The sequence below is a fragment of the Triturus cristatus genome, chromosome 8 (genome assembly GCF_964204655.1).
Source record: "Triturus cristatus chromosome 8, aTriCri1.1, whole genome shotgun sequence".
Classification (NCBI taxonomy): domain Eukaryota; kingdom Metazoa; phylum Chordata; class Amphibia; order Caudata; family Salamandridae; genus Triturus; species Triturus cristatus.
Window position 1 is genome coordinate 106031726 of NC_140591.1, and position 25576 is coordinate 106057301.

A 25576-nucleotide genomic window follows, 5' to 3' on the forward strand; every position below is an offset into this window, starting at 1 on the left:
AAGTCTTTGTTCTCAGAAGCTACAAGTCACTGAACCCAGACAGAACCAGTTCTGCCCAGCCCTGGAGCACTTTGTTTACCAGGCTGCAGCCTTCCTTTCAGAAAGAGGGGGTCTGCCATCAGGCGCACAGTGGGAGGTGGAGCCAGCATTCACCTTGCCAGGCACAGCCCTATTAAGGTCCAGGAGCTACCGTTCCCCATACTCCAATGCAGATCTCTCTATTCAACCCAGGTCTGACTCAGCCTGCCCTGTCCCTCCAAAACCAGACAGCCAATAGACATAACAGCAGAGCACACTGGAAGGCTTAGGCAAGAAAATACGTACTTTCTAAAAGTGGTATTTTCAAACACAGAATATAAAAATAAACTTCACTAAAAGATTTATTTTAATATTCTGAGCTCAGGCATACTAAATTCGTTTTTCTACCATGTTATTTGGGTCAGTTAGGACTATAGAATATAATAGTCAAATTGCCCATTCTGACCTATGGAGAACAGGTAGTCTTACAGTAGTGAAAAACGAAATTGGGTGTAATTCACTACCAGGACATGCTACACACATCAGAGCATGTCCTACCTTAAACATACAATGCACCCTACCATAGGGGTGACTCACATGATGCCAAGGGAAGGTTCAGGGGCTGGGAAGTGGGTGCACTTCACAGCCAAAATGGCAGTTCTGGACTGCACACAGACACTGCAGTGGCAGGTCTGAGACACACTTTACAAGCTGCTTCTGTGGGTGGCGCAAACCAGCGCTGCAGGCCCACCAGCAGCATTTGGGTTACCAGCCCTGGGCACACACAGGCCACGCTACTAGGGACTAACAGGTAAACCAAATAAGCCAATCAGGGATATACCAATTCACTGCCATATTTACAAAGGGAGAGCATATGCTCTTTAGCACTGATCAGCAGTGGTAAAGTGCCCAGAGTCATAAAGTCAACAAAAACAGGTTAGGAAAAATCCAGGAGGAAGGCAAAAAGCTTAGGGATGACCCTGCAAAAAGGGCCATTTCCAACAAAGCCCATTTAGAAGTAAAAGAGGCAAGTGGTGATGTACTGTACCGAAATTGGAAATACAGTTTCCTAGTTGTTGGGGGTTGAATGGCATCAAGAAACTGTTCTAATTTAAAATCTTCCTTCATCAGAAGGAAGGAATCGGTCAGAGTGCCAAAAGTAGGTCGGGCCTGCAATGGACTCATTTTGTACTGCTCAGTTTTCCTTCAAGATTGATTCATTAATTTAGGCAGAGGCCTGTGGATGTCCCAACATTTTCCCACACCATCTTTTCCATGGTCTCTCTAACATACTTGATCCAAGGTATACTCCCTGAACTAGAGATACCCAGGACTTCCTTCAACCCCTCACGATAAGACTGGCGCTCAGGGGTGGCCCAGATAAGTCTACAGTATAGAACTGGTCTCACTCTAACCCAGTCAGAGATACGCCCCGTATCTAGCCAAAGGGGAAGCAGAGGGGTGCGGACGTAGGAATCACTTTCCACAATTACCAGTTTAGCCAAGTCCTTATGACCCCAGAGCTCTGTGCCATAAAGGCCTGCTATTCGTATATTTGAATCACTGGTGAAACTGGGTGAAGCGAGAACCTCTATTCCACTCTAGCCAACCCCCGTTGTATTGCTCTAGTTTAAGCCTAAACCTTTTAATGTGACACTGCCAATCTAGCGGTTCTGTGAGGGTAAACTCAAGGTATTGAAAGGTGTGTATACGTTCCTAGGGGGGAGGGCTTTCAGCTTGTGGTTAGACCTTGTGGAGTGACAGGTGTTTAGGACCATGTATTTGGTTTTCACCATATTGATTTCCAGGCCCCTCTGGCTGCAAAAGTTCTCAGAACAGTCTAGAATTGTTTGTAGCTCCATAGGCGATTTAGATGTATGTCAAAGGCAAACATTAAGGCAGGAGCCCTAATACTTACCAAACATGTGGCATCACCATTGCATTGGTTCAAGTCGTTGACAGAGAGTAGGGGCTAGATCACAGTCCAGTCTTACCCCTCCTTTTACAGGGAATGGGTCCATCAGCCTGTCCAGTTGTCCAAATAGAGCCAACTGTCTGCCAGAACCACTGTTTTCCAGAATATTAACTGAAGTTGAAAAACCTGGTCCACGGTGCTGGTACATTCCCAGAAATCCGCCTGTAATGGTGTTAAAATCTCAGCCGTCCATCCATTCCCTTAACCTTACAAGAAGTATTTTACTAAACAGCTTCTGGGAGCTGTCAATTAGGCTTATTGGCATATAACTGGATGGCTGCAATGGGGGACCTTTCTTATGGATTGATATTAACTCAGCCCCTGCCCAGGTTGGTTCAATTGGTGCCCCCCCCACCCCCGACATGATGGCATCAAAACATAATGCAAAATAGGGGCTCCAGACATCCATCTCACTTAGATACAGATCTCCTGGGATCTTATACAGCCCTGGAGCTTTGTTTGGGAAACCCTGTTTTTCTTATAGGAAGACAAGCATTGGAAAAGCCAATAGGTCTTGGCTATGCAAGAGCTGTTAGCTTTGCCAACATGATTTAGGCAAGTTTTACACCAGTGTGGCTTCTGTTCAATTTGTGGTGTAGAGGAGAGGAGAGTGGTGTTGAGTAGAGCGGTGGCATAGAGTGGAGTGGCAAAGAGTGTCGTGGCATGGATTAGAGCAGAGTGTCGTACGGTAGAGTGAAGTAGAATGCAGGGTCAGAGTGGAGTAGAGGGGCATAGCATGGACTGGAGTAAAGTGTCTGAGTGAAGTGTCGTAGAGTTGCTCAGAATGGCATGGAGAAGAGTGCCAAGTCAGAGTGGAGGGGCACAGAGTGGAGTGAAGGGTCATAGAGGGGCACAGCATAGAGTTGTGTAGCACAGAGTGGAATAAAATGTCAGCGTGGGGTGCCTTAGAGAGGAGTGCTATAAAGTAAAGGAAAGGGTTAGAGTGGAGTGGAGAAGAATGGAGTAAAGTGGCATAGAGTAGCATAGATTGGCGCAGTGTTGTGAAGTGTCTTAGAGTAGATTGCTGTTCTGTATAGAGTGTCAGAGTGGAGAGGAGTATAGTATTGTTGGAGTAGAGTCTTGTGTTGTAGAGTAGGGTGGAGTAAAGTGTTAGAATGGAGTAGAGGGGAGTAAAGTGGCACAGAGTGTCAAAGAGTGAGGTTCAGTAGAGTGAGTGGAGTGTCGTAGAATAGAGGAAAGTAGCATAGTGTGGAGTAGAGTGAATTGGCATAGAGTGACGTAGAGTGTCAGAATGGAGTGACAGAGTAGAGTGGCGTAGAGTTGGGTGGCGAAGAGGCTCATGGAGTGGTGTAGAGTAGCAGATAGGGGACTAGAGGGTCATAGTGTGGCAAAGGGTGTTGTGTCATAGATTGGAGTATAGTGGAGATGAGTAGAGTATGCATGGTGTGATAGCGCACTGGCATTACAGATAATATATTTTCAACAGAAATGGACATTACATTTGCACTGGCATACTGTTTTACTGATAAATCTATACAATACACAATGTGTGGAAATGGCATCACCAAGTGTTTCTAGTTTTTTTTTATCGTATTGGAATATTTGTTTCCAGCACACTTCAGAATAACAAAAAAATGCTTAACTTGTCCTATTATAATTCTTATATGTTCAGAAATATTTGCAGTTCCTTTACAGACATCTACTTTTTATCATGTGCTAGAAAAAGTAAAATACTACAGCCTTTCGTCTCACATGGATACCCAGCAGGATTGCCACATAACTCCTCTCACTTTGAAGTCAGAGAAAGAAAAGTAAAGACCAAGCAACCTCGGAATACAGAGTCTGACATTTGACCTCTCCCTTTGAATGTAATACAGCAAATGTGACAAGATATGAACAAACTTTAAAGGCACATTTTTCAGAAAGCGAGCATTTGTAGAAGCTTTCAAGGAAGAACACAAGGAGCCCTGGTAAACAGGCTATGCTCTATGGCAATGGTTCTTAACCTGTGGTCCGAGGCCCCAAGGGGCTCCACAAAGTCTATGCAAGGGGTCTGTGACTGCTTAGAAAATTAATATTAACCCCTTCAGCGCTGGGCGAATTCCGCCGCGGTGCTGAAGGGTTCGAGCGCGGGCGGGGTCATGACGGAACGGTTCCGTCATGAGCACAGCTCAACCGTGGCTCATGACGGAACCGTTCCGTCATGAGCATGGAAGGGGTTAACAGATTAATAAAGTGTATATAAATAAAGAAGAAATATGTAAAATTGAAAATCTTCTGTAAATGTTAAAGAATTTGAAATTGGAGGCAAAAAAGTTAATATCCTCAAATCGCCATATATCATTTCCATTCAGTGTTTGTAAAGTGCGAACTAATCACCCCTGGTGGTCTCAAGGCGCTGGGAGCCGTCGTGGAGATACACTGAGCTATTGCCAGAGTCACAGGGTGCTGAGCTGCCGCCGGCGATCGAACCGTGAACCCTGTGCTCCTGTATTAGCCACTCTAGCCGCTGCACCACACCTCTCCCTTCGTTATTTGAAATGGGTGCCCTAAACACACCCCTTGTAACCTTGGTTACCCAATTACTGATAATCCAGTCAGCACCTGTCTTCCAAAATTTGATGGGTGTATGGGGTGCTATACTCGATCCATTGTTATTACGCTTTGAGCTTGACTGTATGTTGCCAAACACAAATAATGGACACACACCTAAGTTATAGTCAATAGTGATTTTAATATAATTGTTACAAGATTGATGGACGATTCAAACACAAAAATGTAATAAATTTGCAATTCCTAATCGTACATACAGCAATTAATCTTAGAAAGTTTGATTTACTAAAATGACTTGAAGAGTTAAATCTAATATTATAAATCTGTGTGCCTATGATGAATTCTGGAACAAGGGACTTACCATCATTCATTTAATATGCTATATGGGGGAGGTGTTCTTGAGGCAGGCAATTGCTATAGAAATATGCTGTTTTGGTCAGATAATGAAAGGAAATGAAAAACTGATAGCGATTTTTAGTTGTTGATATCAGTTCAGACTACAAAATTGAAAGTATGAAAATACTTAACTACATAATCAAGTGTGAGCTCTTAAAAAGGGAATAATTCCGAGCAGGGACAACCTCAGAATTATACATCAATTTTAATGAGGTAAGATGTGAACATATTGTAGTATACGAAAAAGCAGAAAACTAAACTTTCGAAAATTAGAAGGGGTGGCAACACAAGGATAAACTATGCAAGTTGGCACTTTACAAAAACTTCATAGGGTGTTTGTTTTGTAAATAAATATCATTATAACAATTAGATTAATATTGGCACACTTTGATCAAATAATAAATAAAGAGGGGTTGTGGCATCTAGGGGGCTACGGATGCCCTGCAATATGATTGGATAAGTATGGTTAGTTTACAAAGATAATCTACATCTCCTACAAAAACCAGATAACCCATAAAGGATTATTTACCAATGCTTTGGGTGTGTATTTTCTTATAGCCTGTAGAAATTGGCTAATGCATATATACAAGTCTGTGGAGGTCAGAAAATTTCTCGATCCATAACATCTGCCTCTCTGGTAAACCATCATATGTCTCACATACCTGCACTGCATCACTCCGCGTATCCACACTTACATTTAGACCATGCAAACACATACCTGCCCTCAACGAACATGGTTTCAATTATAGATTATACCCTTGTTTAAATCCCCCTTTACCATCGGGTTTGCAAGTATAGTAGATGCCTTTGTGTGGAAAGCGATCACAACCCTTAGGTCATCAGGGTGAACGCAACCCTGTGCAAACTTGAGACGTTTCATACGTTGGCGTGAGAAACACACTCAGAAAACCTGAAACGCCGGAAGTGGAGCCACAGTGAGAGGAGCCACAAAAAGTGAACTCGACTGGATCATGGCAACTCGTTAAGTATGCCCGTCCACATTCGGAACATAAGAAAGGAAACTGGCAGACTTTTCAGGTAATCACATCAACAACCAGGAAACCTAGTTCATCTACAACAACTCCGCAATGAAAGACGGCAGCTAAAAAATAAATAAAAAAAAATAATAAAAATAAAAAGAGAAATCTGGAGGGCTAAACTTGCAAAACAAGAAACATTATGGGCTCAGTTACGATACGCCTCTAAACGCACTATTTGAAAAGATTCTGGCAGATAATTAATAGGAACGAGAAAGGCCCTGCAGCTGCAAACCACGCTAATATCAGTGGTACAGAATGGATACATTACCTAAAGTCACACTTCAAGAGCGGTTTGACCCCCCAGTTAGTACATATTGTCCTAATAAAACCTTTGTGGCACAGCGGGAAAATTACAGCAACTGAAATAGAGATGGTCATTAAAAAGTCCTGGGCCGACTGTGCCCCCGGCCCAAATGGGCTACCACAGGCTATAATCAAACTTTTTTCTTCACCATGGGTGGTCTTCGTAGCGTCAATGTTTAATTTCATTTTGGAAAAAAACGTTATTCCTGATAGCTGGAGGGGCTCTATACTTCAGCCCATTTTTAGGTCTCGCGCCTAGCGGTGCACTGTGCAGCGCGAGACATTTTGGAAGTGAAAAACGGGGAAATCAAGCTGACCTAGGAATTGCACACGCTTGCGCGTGTGCGATTCCTTTTGAGCTACGCGATTGGCCTTAGCATGCGTCTTTTTATAAAAAACTGCGCACAATTGGCCAGAGGCGGGCGCATTGCTCCGCCCATGGCCTATTGGTGTCTATTACGCGCTTGGTGCGCGTAATAGACACCAATAGGCCATGGCCCGCGCACCACTCGTGGTCTTCTTTGTTTTTGAAGCGATCGCGAAAGTGAAAGCGATTGCTTTCTCTGCCGTTTGGTCCTTCCATCTCGTTCTAATTGTCACGCGTGTCCATTCCTTTCACCTCTTCCTGCCCGCGTCCCGGTCCTTGTTCTAATAATAAGCAGCCTATTCATCTCTGCTCATCTGCATATATGGGTTAAGCCATGCTGCCAGCACATTAGTTATGCACCTGAGGCTGAACCAGAGCAGTTTCACTGCAGAGGACACTGCGTGAATCTCAGGAGAGTGAGGACTCTTCTGCCCTCGCCTGATAATATGGGGTTTGATCTTTGCACTACTGTAATAAATGTCGGACTCTGCGGTCATAACAGCAAGTGACATGTTTTATTGGAAAACTTATTTTCATGGCACAGACACATATACATATTACACAAACATACACGCAAGTTACCACCATTAATTAATGTTAAACGCTTCACAAAATTGTGAAGTGCTCTGGCAGCCTAATTTAGGGTCATGATCGTGCAAACACACTCCTGCGTTACATTTAGAAAAGGAAAACCAATGCACGGCCTGCCCAAACTGGATTAGCACAAACTGTACGGGTGAGACATTCCGAACGCCTGACCCCAGCTTGACCCCAGACTGCCCAAGCAAATTACTCACATTGCAAGGGGTGCCCCCTCTAGGGTTCACTAGCGTCCACCCGAACGACCCCCCTGGAAGGCAGCGCCTGCCAACCCTGCGTCCCCGCAGGACCCAGTAAGCCACGTGCTCACGTCACGTGACGTGACGTGACAGATATTACAACGGACCGCTGCAGGCCGCTCACCACCTCGCGCGCAGGGCTAGGCGGGAGGGAGTTCCAAACCGCTAAAACATCAGTGTAGAGCAGGCGCGTGGCCCTCATTCGTGCCGAGGTCCTGCCATACACTTGAACAAGGCTCCTGTTTTGGTTTACATGATAAAGACCAAAACAGTCGGGTCACACTGGAACAGCCACCCCAGCAGATCAGGGGAAACGAAATTCATGTAATTTCCATTTCCCTACTTACGTGAAATTTCCGCAAAATTAGTTAAACCACATAGCAATATTTTTTTTTAGCGCAAAATGCTTAGTCGCACGCGAGTCAAACAGCAGCCACCCTCGTTCTGCTCGTTTGTGTTGTTACTGTGCTCAGACTTTTTCTTGAATAGAGGGAAAACGACACGATGTGGCGCTACGGTGTCTTTGTGAGCATTTCGCGTAAAAATGCCATAAATTAATTAAGCGAGATTACACTGATATAATGAAAATTTCACCCAGGGCCTAGGTAAGTGTCCTTCAAGATAGAAAAGCCTATTCTGAACTTCACAGAAACCTGGGTGTTCACATATCTTATGCTACATTGGTTCAAGCAGATTTTATTTGCTGGGGCAGCTGTGCGCGGTACAAATAAAAATAACATAACATAACATAACATAACATATTTATAGTACTGGGCTAACATTCCTATTTTTGCTGCAGACTAGATCGCAAAAATGTAATATTTTTGAAAAGTTACATAGGACCCTGCTAAAGAAACAAAAAAAATGTATAAATATTTATTTACAATTCTTTTGAGAAAAATGAGGTGCCTGTGGCTGGTAATGAGGTTGTACACATGGAGCAGCTTTGTACTAGGTGCTTCACATGTGACCGAGGTCCAGCATTCTGAAATGATGGTCTAAGGCTGGGTGCAGGAGGTTGGATGCTGACAAAAAGTGACTAATTGAGGAGAAGTAAGAGAGGACAGGCACTATGTTGTATCAATGTCTGCCTTCACACCGTAAAACCAGAAGAGAACCTTTGTGATATCAGTGGAAGCAAACAACTTTCTACACACCAAAGAGAGCACAACAAGTGAAGAGCTGAATCACGGTCTTAAAACCCACGTGGAGGAGTGAGATGTTGTATTAGGACATCTCAAAAACAGTTTCCAAACAAAACAAGCATTGGCATAGCCAATAGGTCTCGCTTTTGGGACCTTATAAGTATTTAGTTATGCAGCACAATATCCTTAGTGCAAGAAAACCAACTTTTGCATGGCTAAACACTTATAAGGTCCCAAAGGCGAGACCTATTGGCTATGCCAATGCAGTCAGTGAGAGAGTCAGTGAGAGAGTGACAGCCAGTGAGAGAGTGACAGCCAGTGAGAGAGTGACAGCCAGTGAGAGAGTGACAGCCAGTGAGAGAGTGACAGCCAGTGAGAGAGAGACAGTCAGTGAGAGAGTCAGTCAGTGAGAGAGTCAGTCAGTGAGAGAGTCAGTCAGTGAGAGAGTCAGTCAGTGAGAGAGTCAGTCAGTCAGTGAGAGAGTCAGTCAGTCAGTGAGAGTGAATGAGAGTGAGAGAGTGAGTCAGTTCGTCAGTGAGTGAAAGTGAGTCAGTAAGATAGTCAGTCAACGAGAGGGAGTCATTCTAATCTTGCGTGGAATCTTTTTTGTGAGGCGTATTCACTGCTTTACTGTTTGAAGTGTTGCACAAATACTTTATGAAATGAGAAGAGTGGTACTTGCACGCCTTTGTATTTGGTTTTAAATGTTAACCAAGATCTGCATGCATAAAGGGTATCGCCCACAGGCGTGTGAAGACAAATGAAGAAAAAGCGTCTCCCCACCAGGGAGACATACCCATATTGCACCGCTTAATGTGTCCAAATGAATGGATGTATCACGTTAAATAGATTCCAAACCAAAAATCAATCGGAATAATTTCATTAATGAAGGATTAATTTTGTCATCCTCATGGTATTCTTGTTATGCACAAATGCATTAATAAATTCAGTTCCATATGGCAAAACATAATACATGCATCATGGTATCACAATGTATCAGATCCAATGTATTTCGGGTAGGAGAGGCCCTTCATCAGGGGAACTGTTAATCTCTGTGAAACGAAGCGCAAACGGAAGCTGGGTTACCAACCATGGCAGCACCACATGAAAAAATGAATAGTGATCAACTAACAACACACTTGTGATATGGTGGAAACATCTGTACATGTCATGCTGCATTCAAGAAATGTGAAACATGCCAGCAGTTAAACGTAATATATCTCGCTGAACAGCGGTGTTGGAGAAACCTGTGTGGAGTTCAGAAGTGCTCAGTTGTTGCATCCTTTCAGACTAATAAATGAAGAGGAAAAAAATGAAAGCAGTGCTGTTGATCCGTGTTCTAATGCTATAGATCGCCGTCACCATAAGAAGTGCACGAGGTATCGATATCAGATTAAACGCGTTAAACCCAAGTGAGGAAATAAGTGCAAGCAGAACCAGACCATCGTGACAGAATGAGAAAAGCTGATTGAAGACGCAGTAAGAAAGTCAGCGAAGTGACGTGGTCAAAGCTAAGTGCTCAGAAACAACGAAAGTTAGGCTCAAAGCATAGACAGTTACACGCGTGCAACGGACGGTGCATACCTGCAAGTAGAGTGAATGAGTTTCGGGTACATCCTTATGGGAAAGCACGGAACTCGGTAAATCGGTCCAAGTTAAAAAGTGAGTGTAAGCAGAAACGTAAACCACGTGTAATAGAGCTAAACAGAGGACTATAAAAAAAATGGAATCAGGCCGTAAAAGCGAAAGTGATCGCGATCAAGCAAAAGTGATCGCGGGTACGTGCTCTGTAGTGGTGGAGGGGCGGAGCGAGGCGCTTGGGAGAGCAAGCAAAAGGAAAGGGTGCCGCGAGGAATGCGCGCAACGGGAAAAGGAGGCTGGCAAGTGGTGTGCGATGTGCACGCACCATGGAGAGAGAGGAAAGCCATATGGCGCCTCTGCTCCTCATTGTGCACGTAACTACACGAGAGCCTGCCAAAAGTGTGTGGCAGCACTTTGAAAACCCACACACTTAAATGTCTCTCCGAGCAACGCATGCGCTGGCTCAGGCGAGACCTAAAAAACAATGAATGTTAGGTTATGAATAGAGATTCACAAATCTTTATTACAGGCCGAGATCTTAGAGCAGCTTCAGTGCCTGTAGTGTCCTGTAGGGCAAGTCAGGTGACTGCTGATAAAGGGGATCGAGCACACGCGTCTTGGGCCGGTATCCTACCTCTAATAGTAGTGTCCGTGTCGCCCACGAATGCGCCATGCGGGCCTCGGGACCGTAACAGTGCAGTGCCAATTTACCCTGAGGCACTGTTATAAGAAACCAAATAAGTAACTTTTGGGAACAGTCACAACGGCTAATCAAGGAACCAAACTCTAATATTCCGCAAATAGTAGCTGATAATTTCCATCAAAAACAGCTTAAAATGATCATGAATTTCTCGCATGACAAAAAAATTCTTTGTTTACTTATGTATGAAATGCGTGCCTAATTCACTTCTTGGGCAGTACAAAAAAAGAGCAAAAACTATGTCACCTCGATATTTTTGTTCGCATGTGTTACTGTTCATAATGACGGTCATTGACAACCAAAGCCTGGAGATATGTTGCATTTATAATTCAGAAATTGTGGCTAAAATACGGACGTGCGGGTACTATACACACAGACACAGCCTTAATTTTAATGCAAGTTAAAATTTTAAGTATGTGAAAAGTGGAGGCTTGGAGCAAAAGCTTAAAACAAAATAAGGCCGTGGGTACGCGGGTCTATTTTTCGAAAACGCCCCGCCGGGAGAAAAAAAAAATCTATTTTTGCGACTGCAACAGATGATCCATGAGATGGCAGTAGGCCCCCGTCCCGCACTCAACCGCCTGCCCCCGTCAATCTAGAAAGGACAGCGCTGCACTTCATCAATAATTTAGACAACGGTTTCAGTAATAGGCGTCCATGACTGAAAGGCATTTAAAATTCAAATCTGTCATTTGATGAAGCAAATTTCAACCTAGCACGTCCGAACACGACAGGCAGTGTGTGTGTGTGTTCTTTTACTGCGAACGTACGAAGTAAGAAAACTATGTCAGAGCCACGGACTTGGGCACACAAACCAAACTCGATTTCTCTTGGGCACTCTACTTTTGAAAACACCACCTCACACTTCACTAGGGGGTGGGGTGCTTTAGTCTCGTTTTCAGTGTTTCCTTCATGTCAACTCCGCACCCCACATGGCGTGCAAATATTTGGATAATATGGTAAACATGAGCCATGCTGTCGAGCATTACATTTGATTTGAAGGCACAAAAGAAATTAAGATTATGACGCTGGTAAATATAAAGCACTTTACCCCACAGTAAAGATTGCAAAACATACAGCGTCCATTTCAGTGCCCTCCATTCTGCAGAGGGTAGCCACTCCCAGTGTACAAACAAGCGGCCGTGAAAGTGATCGCGATCAAACATCAAAGCGGCCGTAACTCTAGGTTGGCCTAGTAGCACTTTTTAGAGCCCTCTCAAAATGTCTCGCCAGACCAGCGCGTGCGCTGGGTCAGGCGAGACCTAAAAACCAAGACACTGAAATAGAAATGTTGTGCTTAAGCTAGCCCAGAGACCGTACGGGGAAAAATGCTGTGTCCTGGCCCGAGCAACTGAAGCAGGGTAGTGGATCCTCCCACACTGATTCCTAACTTATACAATTTCACGTTTTCTTTTCATCAAAACCAAGTGAAAATGTCAGGAGAATGTTTACTACGAGATTTGGGATTCTAAAACGTTGAAGTAGTGACAAAAAGAGCACGGGGTGCGGTACAAGGGATGAATTTGAGGGCATCAGGGGATGCTCTGAGGCAGGGGCTCGTGTGTACAGGATGAGGATATGCCCCCCTGTGAATCACTACTGGGTGAGCAGGCTGAAGCAGCACCGGAGATGTGTGAGTGGATGCATGTATGTAGGGGTTCCACACCCCTGTCTCTCCCTTACTGAGCCTGGGTGTGATTGGGAAAGACCATGTGTGCGCCCTTGAGCAACTGAAGATGTGTGCCCTGCATGGTCAGAAACTCTCTGTGTGCCCCATAGGTACGCAGCGTGTGCCTTTGTGTGCAGTAGACATCAACCCCAAATAAAGAGAAACCCTAAATCAAATAATTGAACGTTCTTTTTCTCACCCCGCCACCCCAGTTTGGACCCAGTCATATGCAATATAGTCTTGGCCCTGCTCCTAATGGGAGCAGTCCAGCCCAGAAGGTGGTGTCAACTAATTCCAGTCCACGCAGTGTCGACATTTGGTTTTAAATAATATGATAATTGGTTTAAAAGATATTCGTTTTTTAATTGTTGTTTCCTTTGATAGACAATCTGTGTGTATGTTTGAAAATATTTTCTCATGATACGTTTCTTTGGGACTATATGTAAAATTACAAATCATATAAATCAATATAAATCATCAATGAGTGAGATGTGTACTCCAAAGTTGTTGAACTAACCTCTACACTTGGATAAAAACTAAGGATTGTCCCTTGGAGGAGAAATTAATTATAAATAAGAACTATTGTGTTTTTAAATGAATGGGATATTAAAATGTATATTAAAATGTATTCATGAAGTGTTTTTATCAACGATTTGCCTAATCTGTTTTGGAAAATAAAGGAGGAGATATCATTTTTTTACTAAAAACAAGGCTTATTGGTTGTATGCTTTAAATGTATGTTGATTATGAGCTATTATTTAAGTTGATAATTGAGGAAGAATTACATAGGGAACAGTCTTTGGTTATTGGCCCCAGAACGATGACATAGTGGTCATTTTGGGCTCTTGCCACAGTGTGATGGCATTTGCACATATGCCATGATGCTGTGCCCATTTTATAAAATTTACTGATTCAAGGTAGCTATGGGATTGGCAAAGGTGATTTTAAGTGAAAGGAGGAGCCCTATAGCAAATTGCAGCTTCTGAAAAGGAAGAAACAATTGACATTCTACTAAAAAACAGGACGCTGAGCAGTTGGGAAGCATTAAAAAAAAGCTGCACAGGATGGTGAGGTGTGGGTGAAGCAAAGAGGAGCTGGGGATTGGAAGGCCAACATGGATAGCGCTGGAGATGGGGACATGAGCGGAGAAAGAGCACAAAAGAGAGAGACCCCAACAAAGTACATGTACACTCCTATAGAGTGGTGAAACCAAAAGGAAAAAGTTCTTCCACAAGTGTAAGCATTGGAAAGATGGTAAAGAAGCTTCACTCCAGGAGGAGGGACAAACACAGGAAGAGGAAGGAAAGCCATTTAATAAGAAGCAGGCAAAGTAGGTTGACAAGAAAGTCAACAAATAGTAGGGAATGGGTTGACCCAAAGACCACTGCAAGTACTGGTATTGAATCTAACAAGAAAAACCTCTGGAATGATCTATATTACTTTTGATTTGGCCAATATTGGCTCTAAAACTAACCCAACCCCAATATCACCATCATACAACACAGTTGATTGCAAAAATACACATTATTTTAAATTTAATTTTTCTTTATACAAAATTATTTTGTGCTTTTTTTATTTAAAATTATTATATAATTATATAGTTGCTTTAAAAAAGACAAATACAAATTTACCTACACATATATGTACACAAAAGTTAAGTGCAACAGACAGTTACCTAGAAAAGTATACGATCACATAAGTTTAGATGTACTATAGTCATATATCATTGCATCATTAAAGTATAAAATTCTTATTTGAATTATTTTATATATTCTTTATACATGGACTACGTAATCACAAAATCATTTATTACATAACAGTCGTCACAACCTTGTTGCTCTACATCCTCTTTTTGCTGTCATGACTAGGAGGTGGCTGCTTGCAAGGAGAGCCAATAAGAAGACAGGCTTATGGGTGATACGATGACAGGCTTGTGGAGCGACAGTAGGATGTTCCTTCCATCACACCAACAGTAACAACAAGCACTTGCAATGCAATAGGTCTCGCATTAAAGTTTGAGCTATTGGCAATGCTAAATAATGCAACACAAATAGCTAAAACTTTAATAATGCGAGACCTATTGCATTGCAAATGCTTGTTAAAAAAAGGCTTGCCATGTTCACCTAGCGATTATAGGTTAATAGCATTGATGGATGTGGAGTAAAAATATTTTTCAACGTTGCTACTCTACGATCTAGAATTCTGGTCGCACGACAATGGAAGAATCCCTCTCAATCAAACTGGCTTCTAAAGGGGCCATGGTACTTCAACCAATCTTATGGCCGTGAGCCTAATCAGGAACAGAGCAAAAGCAACTAGGACACCCCTTTACCTGTGCTTTGTAGATTTCAAAGCAGATTTTGATGGTGTCCCCTGGTCAAATTATGCGTCAAGCTTCAGCGATGGGGTATCCCACCGAACATCCTACAAGCAATTAGGCTGGTATATTTGGACACTTGGGTCAAGATTCAAATTGGAGGTGGCTTGTGTGTAAACAAATCTAGGCGTATAACAGGGCTGTGTCCTAGCCCCCTTCCTCTTTAACTTATTTTTGGCAGACCTCTCCACGGAGTTAGATTAACAGAAGGCTCATGCTCCGACTGTTGGGGGACAACAAATGTCACATATCCTCTACGCTGACGACCTGGCGCTGTTCAGCAATACTCGAATGGGACTTCGAAGGCTGCTTAACACTTGGAGCTTACACCGAAAAGAATGCCTGGAAATACTTTTTTCAAAAACAAGCATGATGGTGTGCAATTGTCCTAAGATTAATTAAAAATTGTATATCAAAGGAAACAAAATTGACACGGTCAAACTGTATACCTAGGAGTGAAAATAGACGTAAATGGCTCCTTTGTTTCCCATAAGGCGGCGATATGGTCAAAAGCACAGGCCCTCAATTATAGCTTTTCGTCATTGGCTAGATCTATCCAAGGCCATGATCTCAAGCCTATGGGATCAGTTATGAAAGCCAAACTGTTGCCAACCCTTGCTTGCAAGATGGGAGATTTTGCTGGGTGATGATGCTCTTTTTTTAAGAAAAACTAATGATAAGAGCCTATAAACAAATCTTTAAGCTCCCCGGAGTCTGCCTCTCCTGCGCAAATCCAGCTAGAATACCTGCCTACAAAACAGACACTTGCTAGACATGCGGCGTTTGTAAAGCTTTGTCATAACCTGCGAGCAACAGCTCTAAACACCTTGGCTAATCTAGTCAGGACTGAAATTAACTTGCAATGGTGCTCACAAGAAATACCTAGTAAATAGCATTAGGACGCTTGAACTGGGTGACTTTTGGTCCTCTAATATCGCTGGGCAAACCTTTAAGAAACTGGTAAATAAATCTATTAAATTGCACAGTTGGGTGGGAGACAAAGCCTGTCTAGACGTCGCCATGGGTGGCTGGTGGTGAAATCATATTCCACCTGAAGAGAATCAGCCCTGTTAGCCGCACTCTTCCAGCAAAAGATAAAACAGTCATTTCTGGCCCTAAGATTCTGAGAAATACCCACGCTTGACCTCATGCCAAAATGGAGGATGTCCGGTCTAAGTGAAGATCGGTCCTGCTGTCTATGCCACCAGGGGAATGAAACACTGATTCATATTTTGTGTGTTTGTCTAGTTTTGATGGTTCAACGAAGATTTCTATCAAGGCGGGAGTTCCTTGAACGGTGAATTAGGTCATGCAGGCCTGCACTAGTGGAGTCAATGGACCCAAACAATACCATGCTGAACATTCGACTGACTCAGTTATTGAACATATTTACGAAAATGATCAGCTAACAGGTTATGCGATGTGAATTCTGGAGGGGCGGGGGTGTCCCGGAACGCAATTCTAAAATGTGATTAACTCAGAAACCCCTGATGTTAACTTATCATGCATAGATAATTGTTAAGGACTGGCTGCTAATGATCAATCAGCTGCTCCCTATCCTCTTAGGTTCAGATAACTACTTTGTCTATTTTTGGATCTTTTAATGATGTGAAGTCTTGCACAAATACACTTTAACAGCAGGGACTGATAGCCCTTCAGGCACTGTATTTATCTCTGCCCTGCTTATATGCACTTTATTTTCATAGATTAATTTAACTAAGGGCCTTTTTTTAAGCTATCTGCATGGCAAGCTTGTATTTTTAGAAATTAGGGTAAAGATTAGCCCCTGTTTAGTCACTTTTATTCAACGTAACTTAGTGTTTTGTATCCTGATTACAACACCTAGGATAGAAAAGTTGAAGAAAGCAAAGACCTGTAGTGCGAGGATTGGGGGCTGTATTAGTTGTATGACAAATCGCCATTTTTTTTTATTTTTTTTTGAAACCGTTTATTGCAATCTCAAATAGTTACAAGTATGGGCCTACAACCGTCTGGCCGGCCGCTAGAGTGGCAGAAGCATATGACATATATACAGAAAAATCTCTTGGCGGTGCAAAAAGGTAAATCAGGAGATATCAATAGTGCAGGCCACATAACTCCAAACCCACAATACGGTTTCCTTTTGTCAAAACACAACAACACAAAAAACCACACCCGCAAGGCAACCCGCAATCCCAAGTGACAGCACGTGCTCCTTAAGTGGGGGACCCCAACCATTTGCCAAACTCTGAAGAGGGGAATGAGAACAGATCAGGGACTGGGGAACCACGTGCCCGTGGCTGGGGGAGGGGGGTCGGCTAGGGGGACGGAGCTGGTGAGGCAGCCGGCAGCAGTGGCGGCTCGCAAATACCCCCGCGATAGGCGTTCCAGGGGCCCCAGATTTTCACCCACGCCCCAGGCTTACCCCTCGCAACATACACCACCTTTTCACGAAACATACACCAATCCATGTGTTCTTTCCAGGCCGACACCGCCGGGGGCCTCTGGGATCCCCAAAATTGAGCAATGTCACGCTTAGCTATCATGTATCCCAGAGTCACCCACCGCGTCTGCGGAACCGAGTAGTCAGTTGGTTCCCACACATTCAGCAAGCATCTCCTCGCTTCAGGCAACAGCGCGACACGCGTAACCACTCGCAGGACCTCGTGCACACCACGCCAGAATCGCTCCACCTTTGGGCATTCCCACAGAATATGCAAGAAAGTTGCCAAAGCACCACAGCCACGCTTACACAGTCCATCCTCAGCAAAGCCCATACGTAGAAGCCTTGGCCCCGTCACGTAAACCCGGTGGAGGATCTTAAGCTGGACGAAGCGAAGGCGAGCCGGGATGGCCACCTCCTTCGGAGAGGCCACCGCGGAAATCCAGTCCTCGTCATCCAATTCAAGCCCATCGGCAACCCAGGCCTCGCGGAGGCCAGTCAGCAGGCCCGATCGGTCGTTGATCAGTTTTTTATATATAAGGGAGATCGTGCTGTCTGGGACATGGCCATCCAGCACTCTGTCCTCCAGGGGGGAAGACTCCGGAATGGACGCGACATCCGGGAAGACGGAGCCCAGCGCGTGGCGGACTTGTAAGTACCGAAAGTACTCACTGCCTTGCAACTGAAACTCCGTCTGCAGCATCTCGAAAGTTTTGAATCCCCCCCTCGTCCAGAGATCTCCCACTGTGCTGATGCCGATCGTGTCCCACTTCTCGAAGCCCTTCGAGGTCCACAGGGAGCCCAACCTCGCAGACGCATATAGCGGTGACGCCCGGGTCAAACGGTCCTTCCACCCCATAGCTGCGTTAGCCGCGTGCCATACACGCACCATGACACGCGTCGGTCCCGTCAGGCGGGGGTCAGGCGCGCCAGAGTAGAGCGCTCGATTGTAGTCGCCACCGGGCAGGAGCATCTTGTCCATTTCAAATGCCGGGTTCAGGGCGGGCCCGTAAAGGCCATGATTAATCGCAGCTAGCTGGGAGGCCCAGTAATACCGTTTAATATCCGGGAGGGCAACCCCCCCATCGTACCACGGGAGCGTCAATTTAGCCAAGGCAATACGTGGCCTCCCGTCCCAGAACAGGCGACGCTGCAAACTCTCCACCTCACGGAAGTAGCGCGCCGGGACCAAGTCCATAGTGTTCTGGAGGGCGTACAGAAAGCGCGGCAACGACATCATCTTAAACAAGGCCGGTCGGCCGAGCGGCGAAAGCGGCAGACGCCGCCAACGCACAACGTCCTCCTTCAAGCGCTGGAGGGGGGGTAGCAAATTCCGCTCGTAGCGGGCCTCCGGGTCCAGAGTAATATAGATACCCAGGTACCGAAACCCCTGGGAGGCAATCTGGATCGGACAGTCCCGTGGTAGGACCGGAGCCTCCCCGACGAGCACATATACACAGGATTTCGCCCAGTTGATGACGAGGCCTGAGTTGCGACCGAATGAGCGCAAAACATCAACTAGGACGATCAGTGATTTACGCGGGGAGGCGAGATATAGAAGGATATCATCAGCGTAGAGGGACACGCGGTCCTCATGCTCGGGGGTCCAGCGGAGACCACGGATGGAAGGGTGCCACCGCAGCCACTCCGCCAGGGGTTCCAGGGCCAGTGCAAACAGGAGAGGCGACAGGGGGCAACCCTGTCGCGTGCCCCGTCCCAGTGCGAATGGGGCAGAAACTCGTCCATTCACCACCACCTGCGCCAATGGGCCGGAATACAACAACTTGACCCAGCTGATGAAGCCCGGTCCGAAGCCAAACTTCGCCAGCATCGCCCAAATGTATGGCCACTCGAGCGTATCAAACGCCATGGTGGCGTCCAAGGACGCCAAGATGGCCGGTTCCCGCACGAACGGGACACGCGCGAGCACCCCGTGCAAGCGTCGCAGATTAAGGGCCGTGTTGCGATGGGGTATGAAGCCGGACTGGTCTTGGTGGACCAAATCGCCCACCACGCCGACCAGCCGGTTGGCCAGCACCTTGGCGAGGATTTTGGGCTCCGCGTTCAAGAGCGAGATAGGCCTATAGGATGTGACCCGCTCACGGGGTCTCCCCTCCTTGTGGATCACCACGATCGTGGCCAGACGCTGGTCCGGCGGAAGGGAACCCCGCGAGCGGGCCGCCAGGAACATCGCGCGCAGGTGGGGCGCCAGTACATCCGGTCGCAGCTTATACAGCTCGATAGGGATGCCATTGGGGCCCATGGCCTTGCCAGATGCGACCGAGCGGATAGCAAGGGAAATTTCGTCCGAGGTGGGAGGAGCGTCCAGCGAATCCCTGTCCCCCACCGAAAGGGAGGGCAGCGCGATGTCCCGAAGCAGGGCATGGGAATCCTCCTCCGAGCAGGGAGAAACCGGGGAATACACCTCGCGGAAATAATCCGCGAAGCAGGAGACAATGGCGTCCGGCTCGGTGACACACACACCATCCATCCTCTCGATCAACGGAACCACACGACTCGCTCTCTCCTTTTTGTCCAACCACGCAATCAATTTACCAGCCTTATCACCCACATCATACAGTCGCCCCTGTTGCTCTCTACTGAGGCCCCTGGCCGCCTCCGTGACGAGGGCCCTATAGGCCGCCTGCTTGAGGTGTAGAACATGCAATGTGGCATCCGTCACCCCGCTCCCCAGGTCACCCTCTAGTTCAGTAATTTCGGCCTCCACCCGGGTGACCTCCTCCCGCTCGCGCCTCCGGGCATGGGAGATAAAGGAGAGGGCCTCCCCTCTGAGAACCACCTTAAAAGCCTCCCACAGGGAGATAGCCGAAGGGACAGACCCCACATTCTCCTCAAAGTACCGCTGCAAGGATTTGATCAATTCGGCTCGAATAGTGGGGTCGCGCAGGTACCAGGCATTGATTGGGGCTACCCTGCCCTCCCCCCTCGGGAAGACATCAAAGTGCAACAGTAGTGGGGAGTGATCTGAAATACCCCGCGCCAGATGGCGCACCTCTCCCACTCTCCCAGCATAGGCCGCAGGGACAAGGACATAATCAAGCCGCGAGAGGCTACCATGGGCACCCGAGTGGAAGGTGTATTGCAGCTGCGCGGGATGCTTTAGTCGCCAGCAATCCACCAATCCTAGTGTATCTAAAAGGCCGGACAGCCACGCCTGTGCCCGGGGGAGGTCCCTAGGGGGATGACGATCCATAGACCCAGAAGCCACCGCATTGAAGTCCCCCCCAACTACCAGAAGCCCACCCGGGAGGTCAAGGAGGAGGCGCCCCAGGTCCGCAAACGTGGTAGATTGCAACCCCGGCGGAACGTACACTGATACAAAAACGACCACTCTGCCCTCCATTCTACCCACCAAGACAGTGTAACGTCCCCTCTCATCATGGCGCACCTCATCCATCTCCAATGGGAGCGAGTTCTTAATCATGATGCCCACCCCCCGCGAGCCCGAGGTGAAGCCCGAATGGGCCACCAAGCGATAGCCTCGCCGATTCATGGCATGAAAGGAATTACCTATAAGGTGTGTCTCCTGCAGAAAGACCACATCTGGTGAAATTCGTTTCAGATACTGCAGGACCACACCACGCTTAATCCTATCCCCCAGTCCGTTAACGTTCCATGATAACACAGTCAAATCCCTACCCCCCATCATACATGGAAGCCATCAGTCGTCCCCCAAAGAGCATCTCGAAAACAACAATACAGTAAAGGGTTCGCCTTGCGGTGCAAACAAACAACACTCCACCCCCGCCCACCCATCCCAACAGAACTCCCCCCTCCCTGCACCCCTGCATGAGCCCAGACAGCCCCCCCAAAGTGCAGTGTGCCTGTCGCCCCATAGATGAAAAACTAACTAGTCCCCCGGAGGAGGAGGGAAAGCCCCCAATGGACCCCGTACGACCTCCATAGGAGGGGAACATACACGATCAGTGAATGGTAACAGGAATGTTGTCCAGAGCAAGGCCTACTATTCACCCCTCAGTTCTGATCCGGCGAGCCCTCCCCGCCAACCGCACCCCCCCCACCCCCCCGGCCCCGATCCCCAGGCAGAGTATCCAACCAGTCCCCAGCCGCCTCGGGACGGTCAAAAAAGTGCGTGCGACCATCCACCTCCACCCTCAGCTTAGCTGGAAAAAGCATTGAGTACTTAAGGTTCAGGTCCCGTAGGCGACGTTTAACTCCGAGAAAACTCAGTCTCTGCTTTTGGACCGCCGGAGTAAAGTCGGGGTAGAAATTCACGTCCATATTATCGAGCTTGACCGGTCCCTGTAGCCTGGAAGTCTGCAGGATAGCGTCTCTGTCCCGAAAGTTAAAAATCCGGGCAATGAGAGGCCGCGGCGGGGCTCCAGCCTTAGGTCTTCCTCCGGGGACCCTGTGAGCACGTTCCACCGCAAAGAGTTTACTCAGCCCCCGGGGCTGGAGACGGGTGAGGATCAGGTCTTCCACAAACAAATCTGCCGCCTCCTCCTCTCGTCCCTCCGGCACCCCGACAATGCGAACGTTGTTCCTCCGGGCCCGACCCTCGGAGTCCTCCAATCGACGGTCCATCAGGGCGCTCGCCTGGCCAAGCCGGTGCACCTCCTTTTGGAGGGCCGCCACGTCTGTAGTGAGACTCGAGGTAGCGTGGGCCAGGGAATCGACCCGGTCATTTGTTTTAGACAAGTCGGCTCTCACCAGGCCCACATCCACCAGGGCCGAGTCTATCTTCTGCGCCAGAGTATCAAAGCGCTGGTCCACCGAGGCCTTCATCTCGGCAATGGCGCCCATGACGTCCCGGAGGGTCAGATCCACGGGCTGAGCAGACGCCTCAGTCGGGCCCGCGGGGGATGTACGCGGTGCCTCTGGAGATCCCTTCTGGAGGGTGTAGCGGTCCATGCTGTTAGACTGATGTGCCGGGCCACGGCGGGTCGATTTCACCTTCGCCCGGTCGCCATCTTGCTTTGTGGACATGTCGCACTCCCAAAGTCGTGCCAATCTCCTCGAAAGGGCCGATAAACCAGTTCACGGGTTCCGGGGGGGGGGGTGACCACTGGACCGCAGGACGACTCACAGCCGGCGGGTCAGCCGGGCACCGGGACAAGGCCACACCACCGCACCCCGCTCCGCAACCCTACCTCGCTTGAGGGCAAGGAGGGCGCAAAAACGAAAGTGAAAGCGCGGGGTACGCGAGTCGCCCAGCCCTGCCCGCCGCTGTTGTTCACTTTGTCCCCGGATCGCCCCACAACTCCAATCCGGGGGGCCGGCGCGGAGAAGGCCGCAACCTTCGATCGGTGCTCCCACCGGTGTCCGGGGTCCGATTCGAAAACGGAAAACGGGTGCCGCCTCAGCTCGGGTACACAGACACAGTCCCCTCATCAAAGACAGGATATAATCAGGATTAATTCAGGAGGTCGCGGAGGTCCTCGGGAGCTTCGCACCTACGCGGCCATCTTGGTTGCGCGCTAGGCTCCTCCCCCCAAATCGCCATTTTATATGCATTTTTAAACGGTCTGATTTTGTTTATGGTTTTAATTGACTAATAAACACACTACTTCTTCCCTAAATGAACAGGAATAACCTCATTCACATACCACTCACTAACACACGCCTACAGCATAAACCATCAAACTCATGCTCATTGATGTACTGTCTGTAGTCACCAACTGTGCTGACCAAACTGCCACCATTACAACAAAGATGTATACTCCATCATAGATGTGGGTCACAAACAGTGTCAACATATATCCTAGACATCCTTATCCCTGCAGGATACAGCACCCAACACACAGACGGGGGGGGCAGGGGGGAACTCTTCTTCACAAGTCCTCCTGGCCCTACGACCAAACACCACACGTGTGCTCCTCATTTGCCCCTTTCCACTTTCAGGGTCCTGGACAGCGTCCTTCATTCTGATACACAAACTCCATATGTCCCGCAAGAATTTCATCAATGAAATCTCAGACCATATAAGCTCCTGTCCAACAGTACCACCCTATACTCCTCAGCGACTGCAACCTACCTAGTAGCACCAGGAGTTGAACTGCATGGTGGGAGACGTGCTTAATGGGCCGATGCTGTCTAATTGATTAGCTAACATAGGATGCACGCTATCTGCCTCATGATATTGATGTAAATCGGTCTCACAAGGCACCAAACGGTGGTCTAGCCAGTCCATTCATATGTTTTGAGTGTCTCATTGTGTCGGTTCTAGCCAGTGCTTTGCATGTAACCCTGAATGTGCAATGTATCGAGACTGATGTGTAAATGGATCTTGTTGACATGTGTTAAAGTGTTATCGGATAATTTATGGCCTGTACCGTATTTGTAACTGCTGCAATGGAAGGGATTCGACAATTGGTTTTGTATGTTTTGCTTCTCCAAAAAACTCAATTGAACGAAAAAAGCATACCCATCGACACCAGCTCCAAGATAATAAAGGAATTCCAAGATACACACTTCAGTACCCTGGACATAAAACGGCTCATCAAACTCTCCAATTCCAAATGCAATATGGTTTAACTGCAACCTCATAAGTTGGCACCACCCCAAAACATTGCAGTAACCGGATTCCGCAGGACTAGATGGACCACTTTGCCATCTTCTCCATCAACCACACCGCTGCAGGAATATCAACCAAAAGTGAAAACTCTCTGCAAGGCCCTCCTAAAGACCTTAAAAATATGTTGAAAACCTTTCAGACAACATCATATGTTAACACAATCCGTGAAGTCTACAACTCCACATCGAAACCTCAATCAGAACTCACTGCCCTGCTTTCTTACGAGATTTTAAAAATATATATTTTTTTTGCCTTTCTCTCATTTTAAAAATCCTCGCTTCACTGCAAGTGAACGAGGAAATTAAATTCTCTAACTCTATTTCTCATTCCTGCTTAACAAATTCTAAATGTTGGTGTGACAAGCTCAATTCAGCCAGTCTTTGGCTGAAAAATAATGAGTGGGCCAGAGCTTTCCAACCTGTGAGCAAAACGATTAGATTTTGCAAGGGTAAGATTTCTAAGGTTGTGTGGTGTCTACCAAAATTAGTGAGTAGAATAAAGAGGTCATCTTTTGGGAAACTTCAGTAGATCATACCTGTCTGAATTTAACAAGAGAAAAGAGTGTGGTATTTATCATACATGTGGATTTTCATGCAGTAATCACCAAAATCCACACCTCATTTCCAGAAAGCTTAGTCTAGAAGAAACTTTTCACATTTGTTAAATTCTGAACTCAAGGGAGTCAGATGTTATCAGGTGTGATAAGTAGCACCTACTCTTAGAGGCACTGTTAATCAGGGTCACAGGGTCTCAGACGTACCTACCTGCCCAGTCTCTTTTAAAATATAACGTCCCCTTACTCAGACCACAAACACCCTTCTCCATTGCTCAGTATCATTTCAACAATTGCATGCCTATCTCGCCTGCTGTACTTCTCTATGGCATGATGGGTTTACCTAGATATGTGCCCATGACTTTCAGGGGTCCCTCAACTCTGCCAGGACACCCTAGGTAATTTTTCAGGCCATCTTCGCCCTTTTACGGCAAACAGCCATTGCCCGTCAAACTCCCAGCCACGCTCTCTGCCACGGCTAGCAGGATGGAACGTATTCACTACCTTTTGCCGATCCCACGGCTTGGATCCCCGGATAACCGAGTCCTTAGGGTACCCCAAGTCCAGACTTCTGATCCCGCGATCTGTTTTTGCGCCTCCTAAAATCCAGCCGGGACTTCGCGGCAACCACCAGCCAATAAGAAGTCAGGGCTTGTGGCACCCGCGGACCACTCACGGAAGGGGGCGGGGTAACGACCCCACGCATGCGCTAGCCCCGGGGCGACGTGCTGGTCACGTGACGTGACGCCGTCACTACGTCGTTTCCTGTGATGGGGACTATTCGCTAGTGCGGCGGCGGCGGCAGGTAATCATTACCGCGCTTTACATATTCATATTCATACCGCGCGCCGCGCAACTTAGCATAATGTATTAGTACTCGGGATTATTATAATCACGGACGGGTGACGGGACCCAGGCAGGGCCTGAGCATCGCAAGGCGGGGGGGTCGGAGCGGCGCCCGGGGGGGGGGCATTATCTGCCGAGTCCACAAGAGAGCAGAGGGGGGTGGAGGGGGGGCGCGGCTGCATATTCATAGCAGAGGCCGCAGAGGGGGGAGCCTGGCCCGGGGAGAGAAGGAGAGGGAGGGAGCCCGTGAAGGGAGCCCGGCCGGGGAGGGAGAT

The 25576-nt window shown here is 47.2% G+C and overlaps 2 protein-coding genes across 10 annotated transcripts in view; one reads left to right on the forward strand and one right to left on the reverse strand.

Moving 5' to 3' along the window:
- The window catches only part of LOC146801640 (uncharacterized), a 121556-nt gene extending 96447 nt beyond the window's left edge, over nucleotides 1-25109 (reverse strand). Inside the window, exon 1 of one of the 2 annotated variants that reach the window (XM_085621123.1) lies at nucleotides 24960-25109. Coding sequence is in view for 1 of the 2 variants with exons in the window: in XM_085621122.1 (XP_085477248.1) it covers nucleotides 24799-24814 (16 nt within the window). In the remaining variant the exon portion in view is untranslated. Of the gene's footprint in view, nucleotides 1-24798; nucleotides 24917-24959 lie in introns of those variants that run through there. The other variant, XM_085621122.1, reaches the window with a different exon arrangement.
- Nucleotides 25110-25132: 23 nt separating this feature from the next.
- POU2F1 (POU class 2 homeobox 1) overlaps nucleotides 25133-25576 on the forward strand; it is a 668152-nt gene continuing 667708 nt past the window's right edge. For all 8 annotated transcript variants that reach the window (XM_085621115.1, XM_085621114.1, XM_085621116.1 and 5 more), the window contains exon 1: nucleotides 25133-25260. The gene's annotated coding sequence lies outside the window, so the exon portion shown is untranslated. The remainder of the gene's footprint in view (nucleotides 25261-25576) is intronic.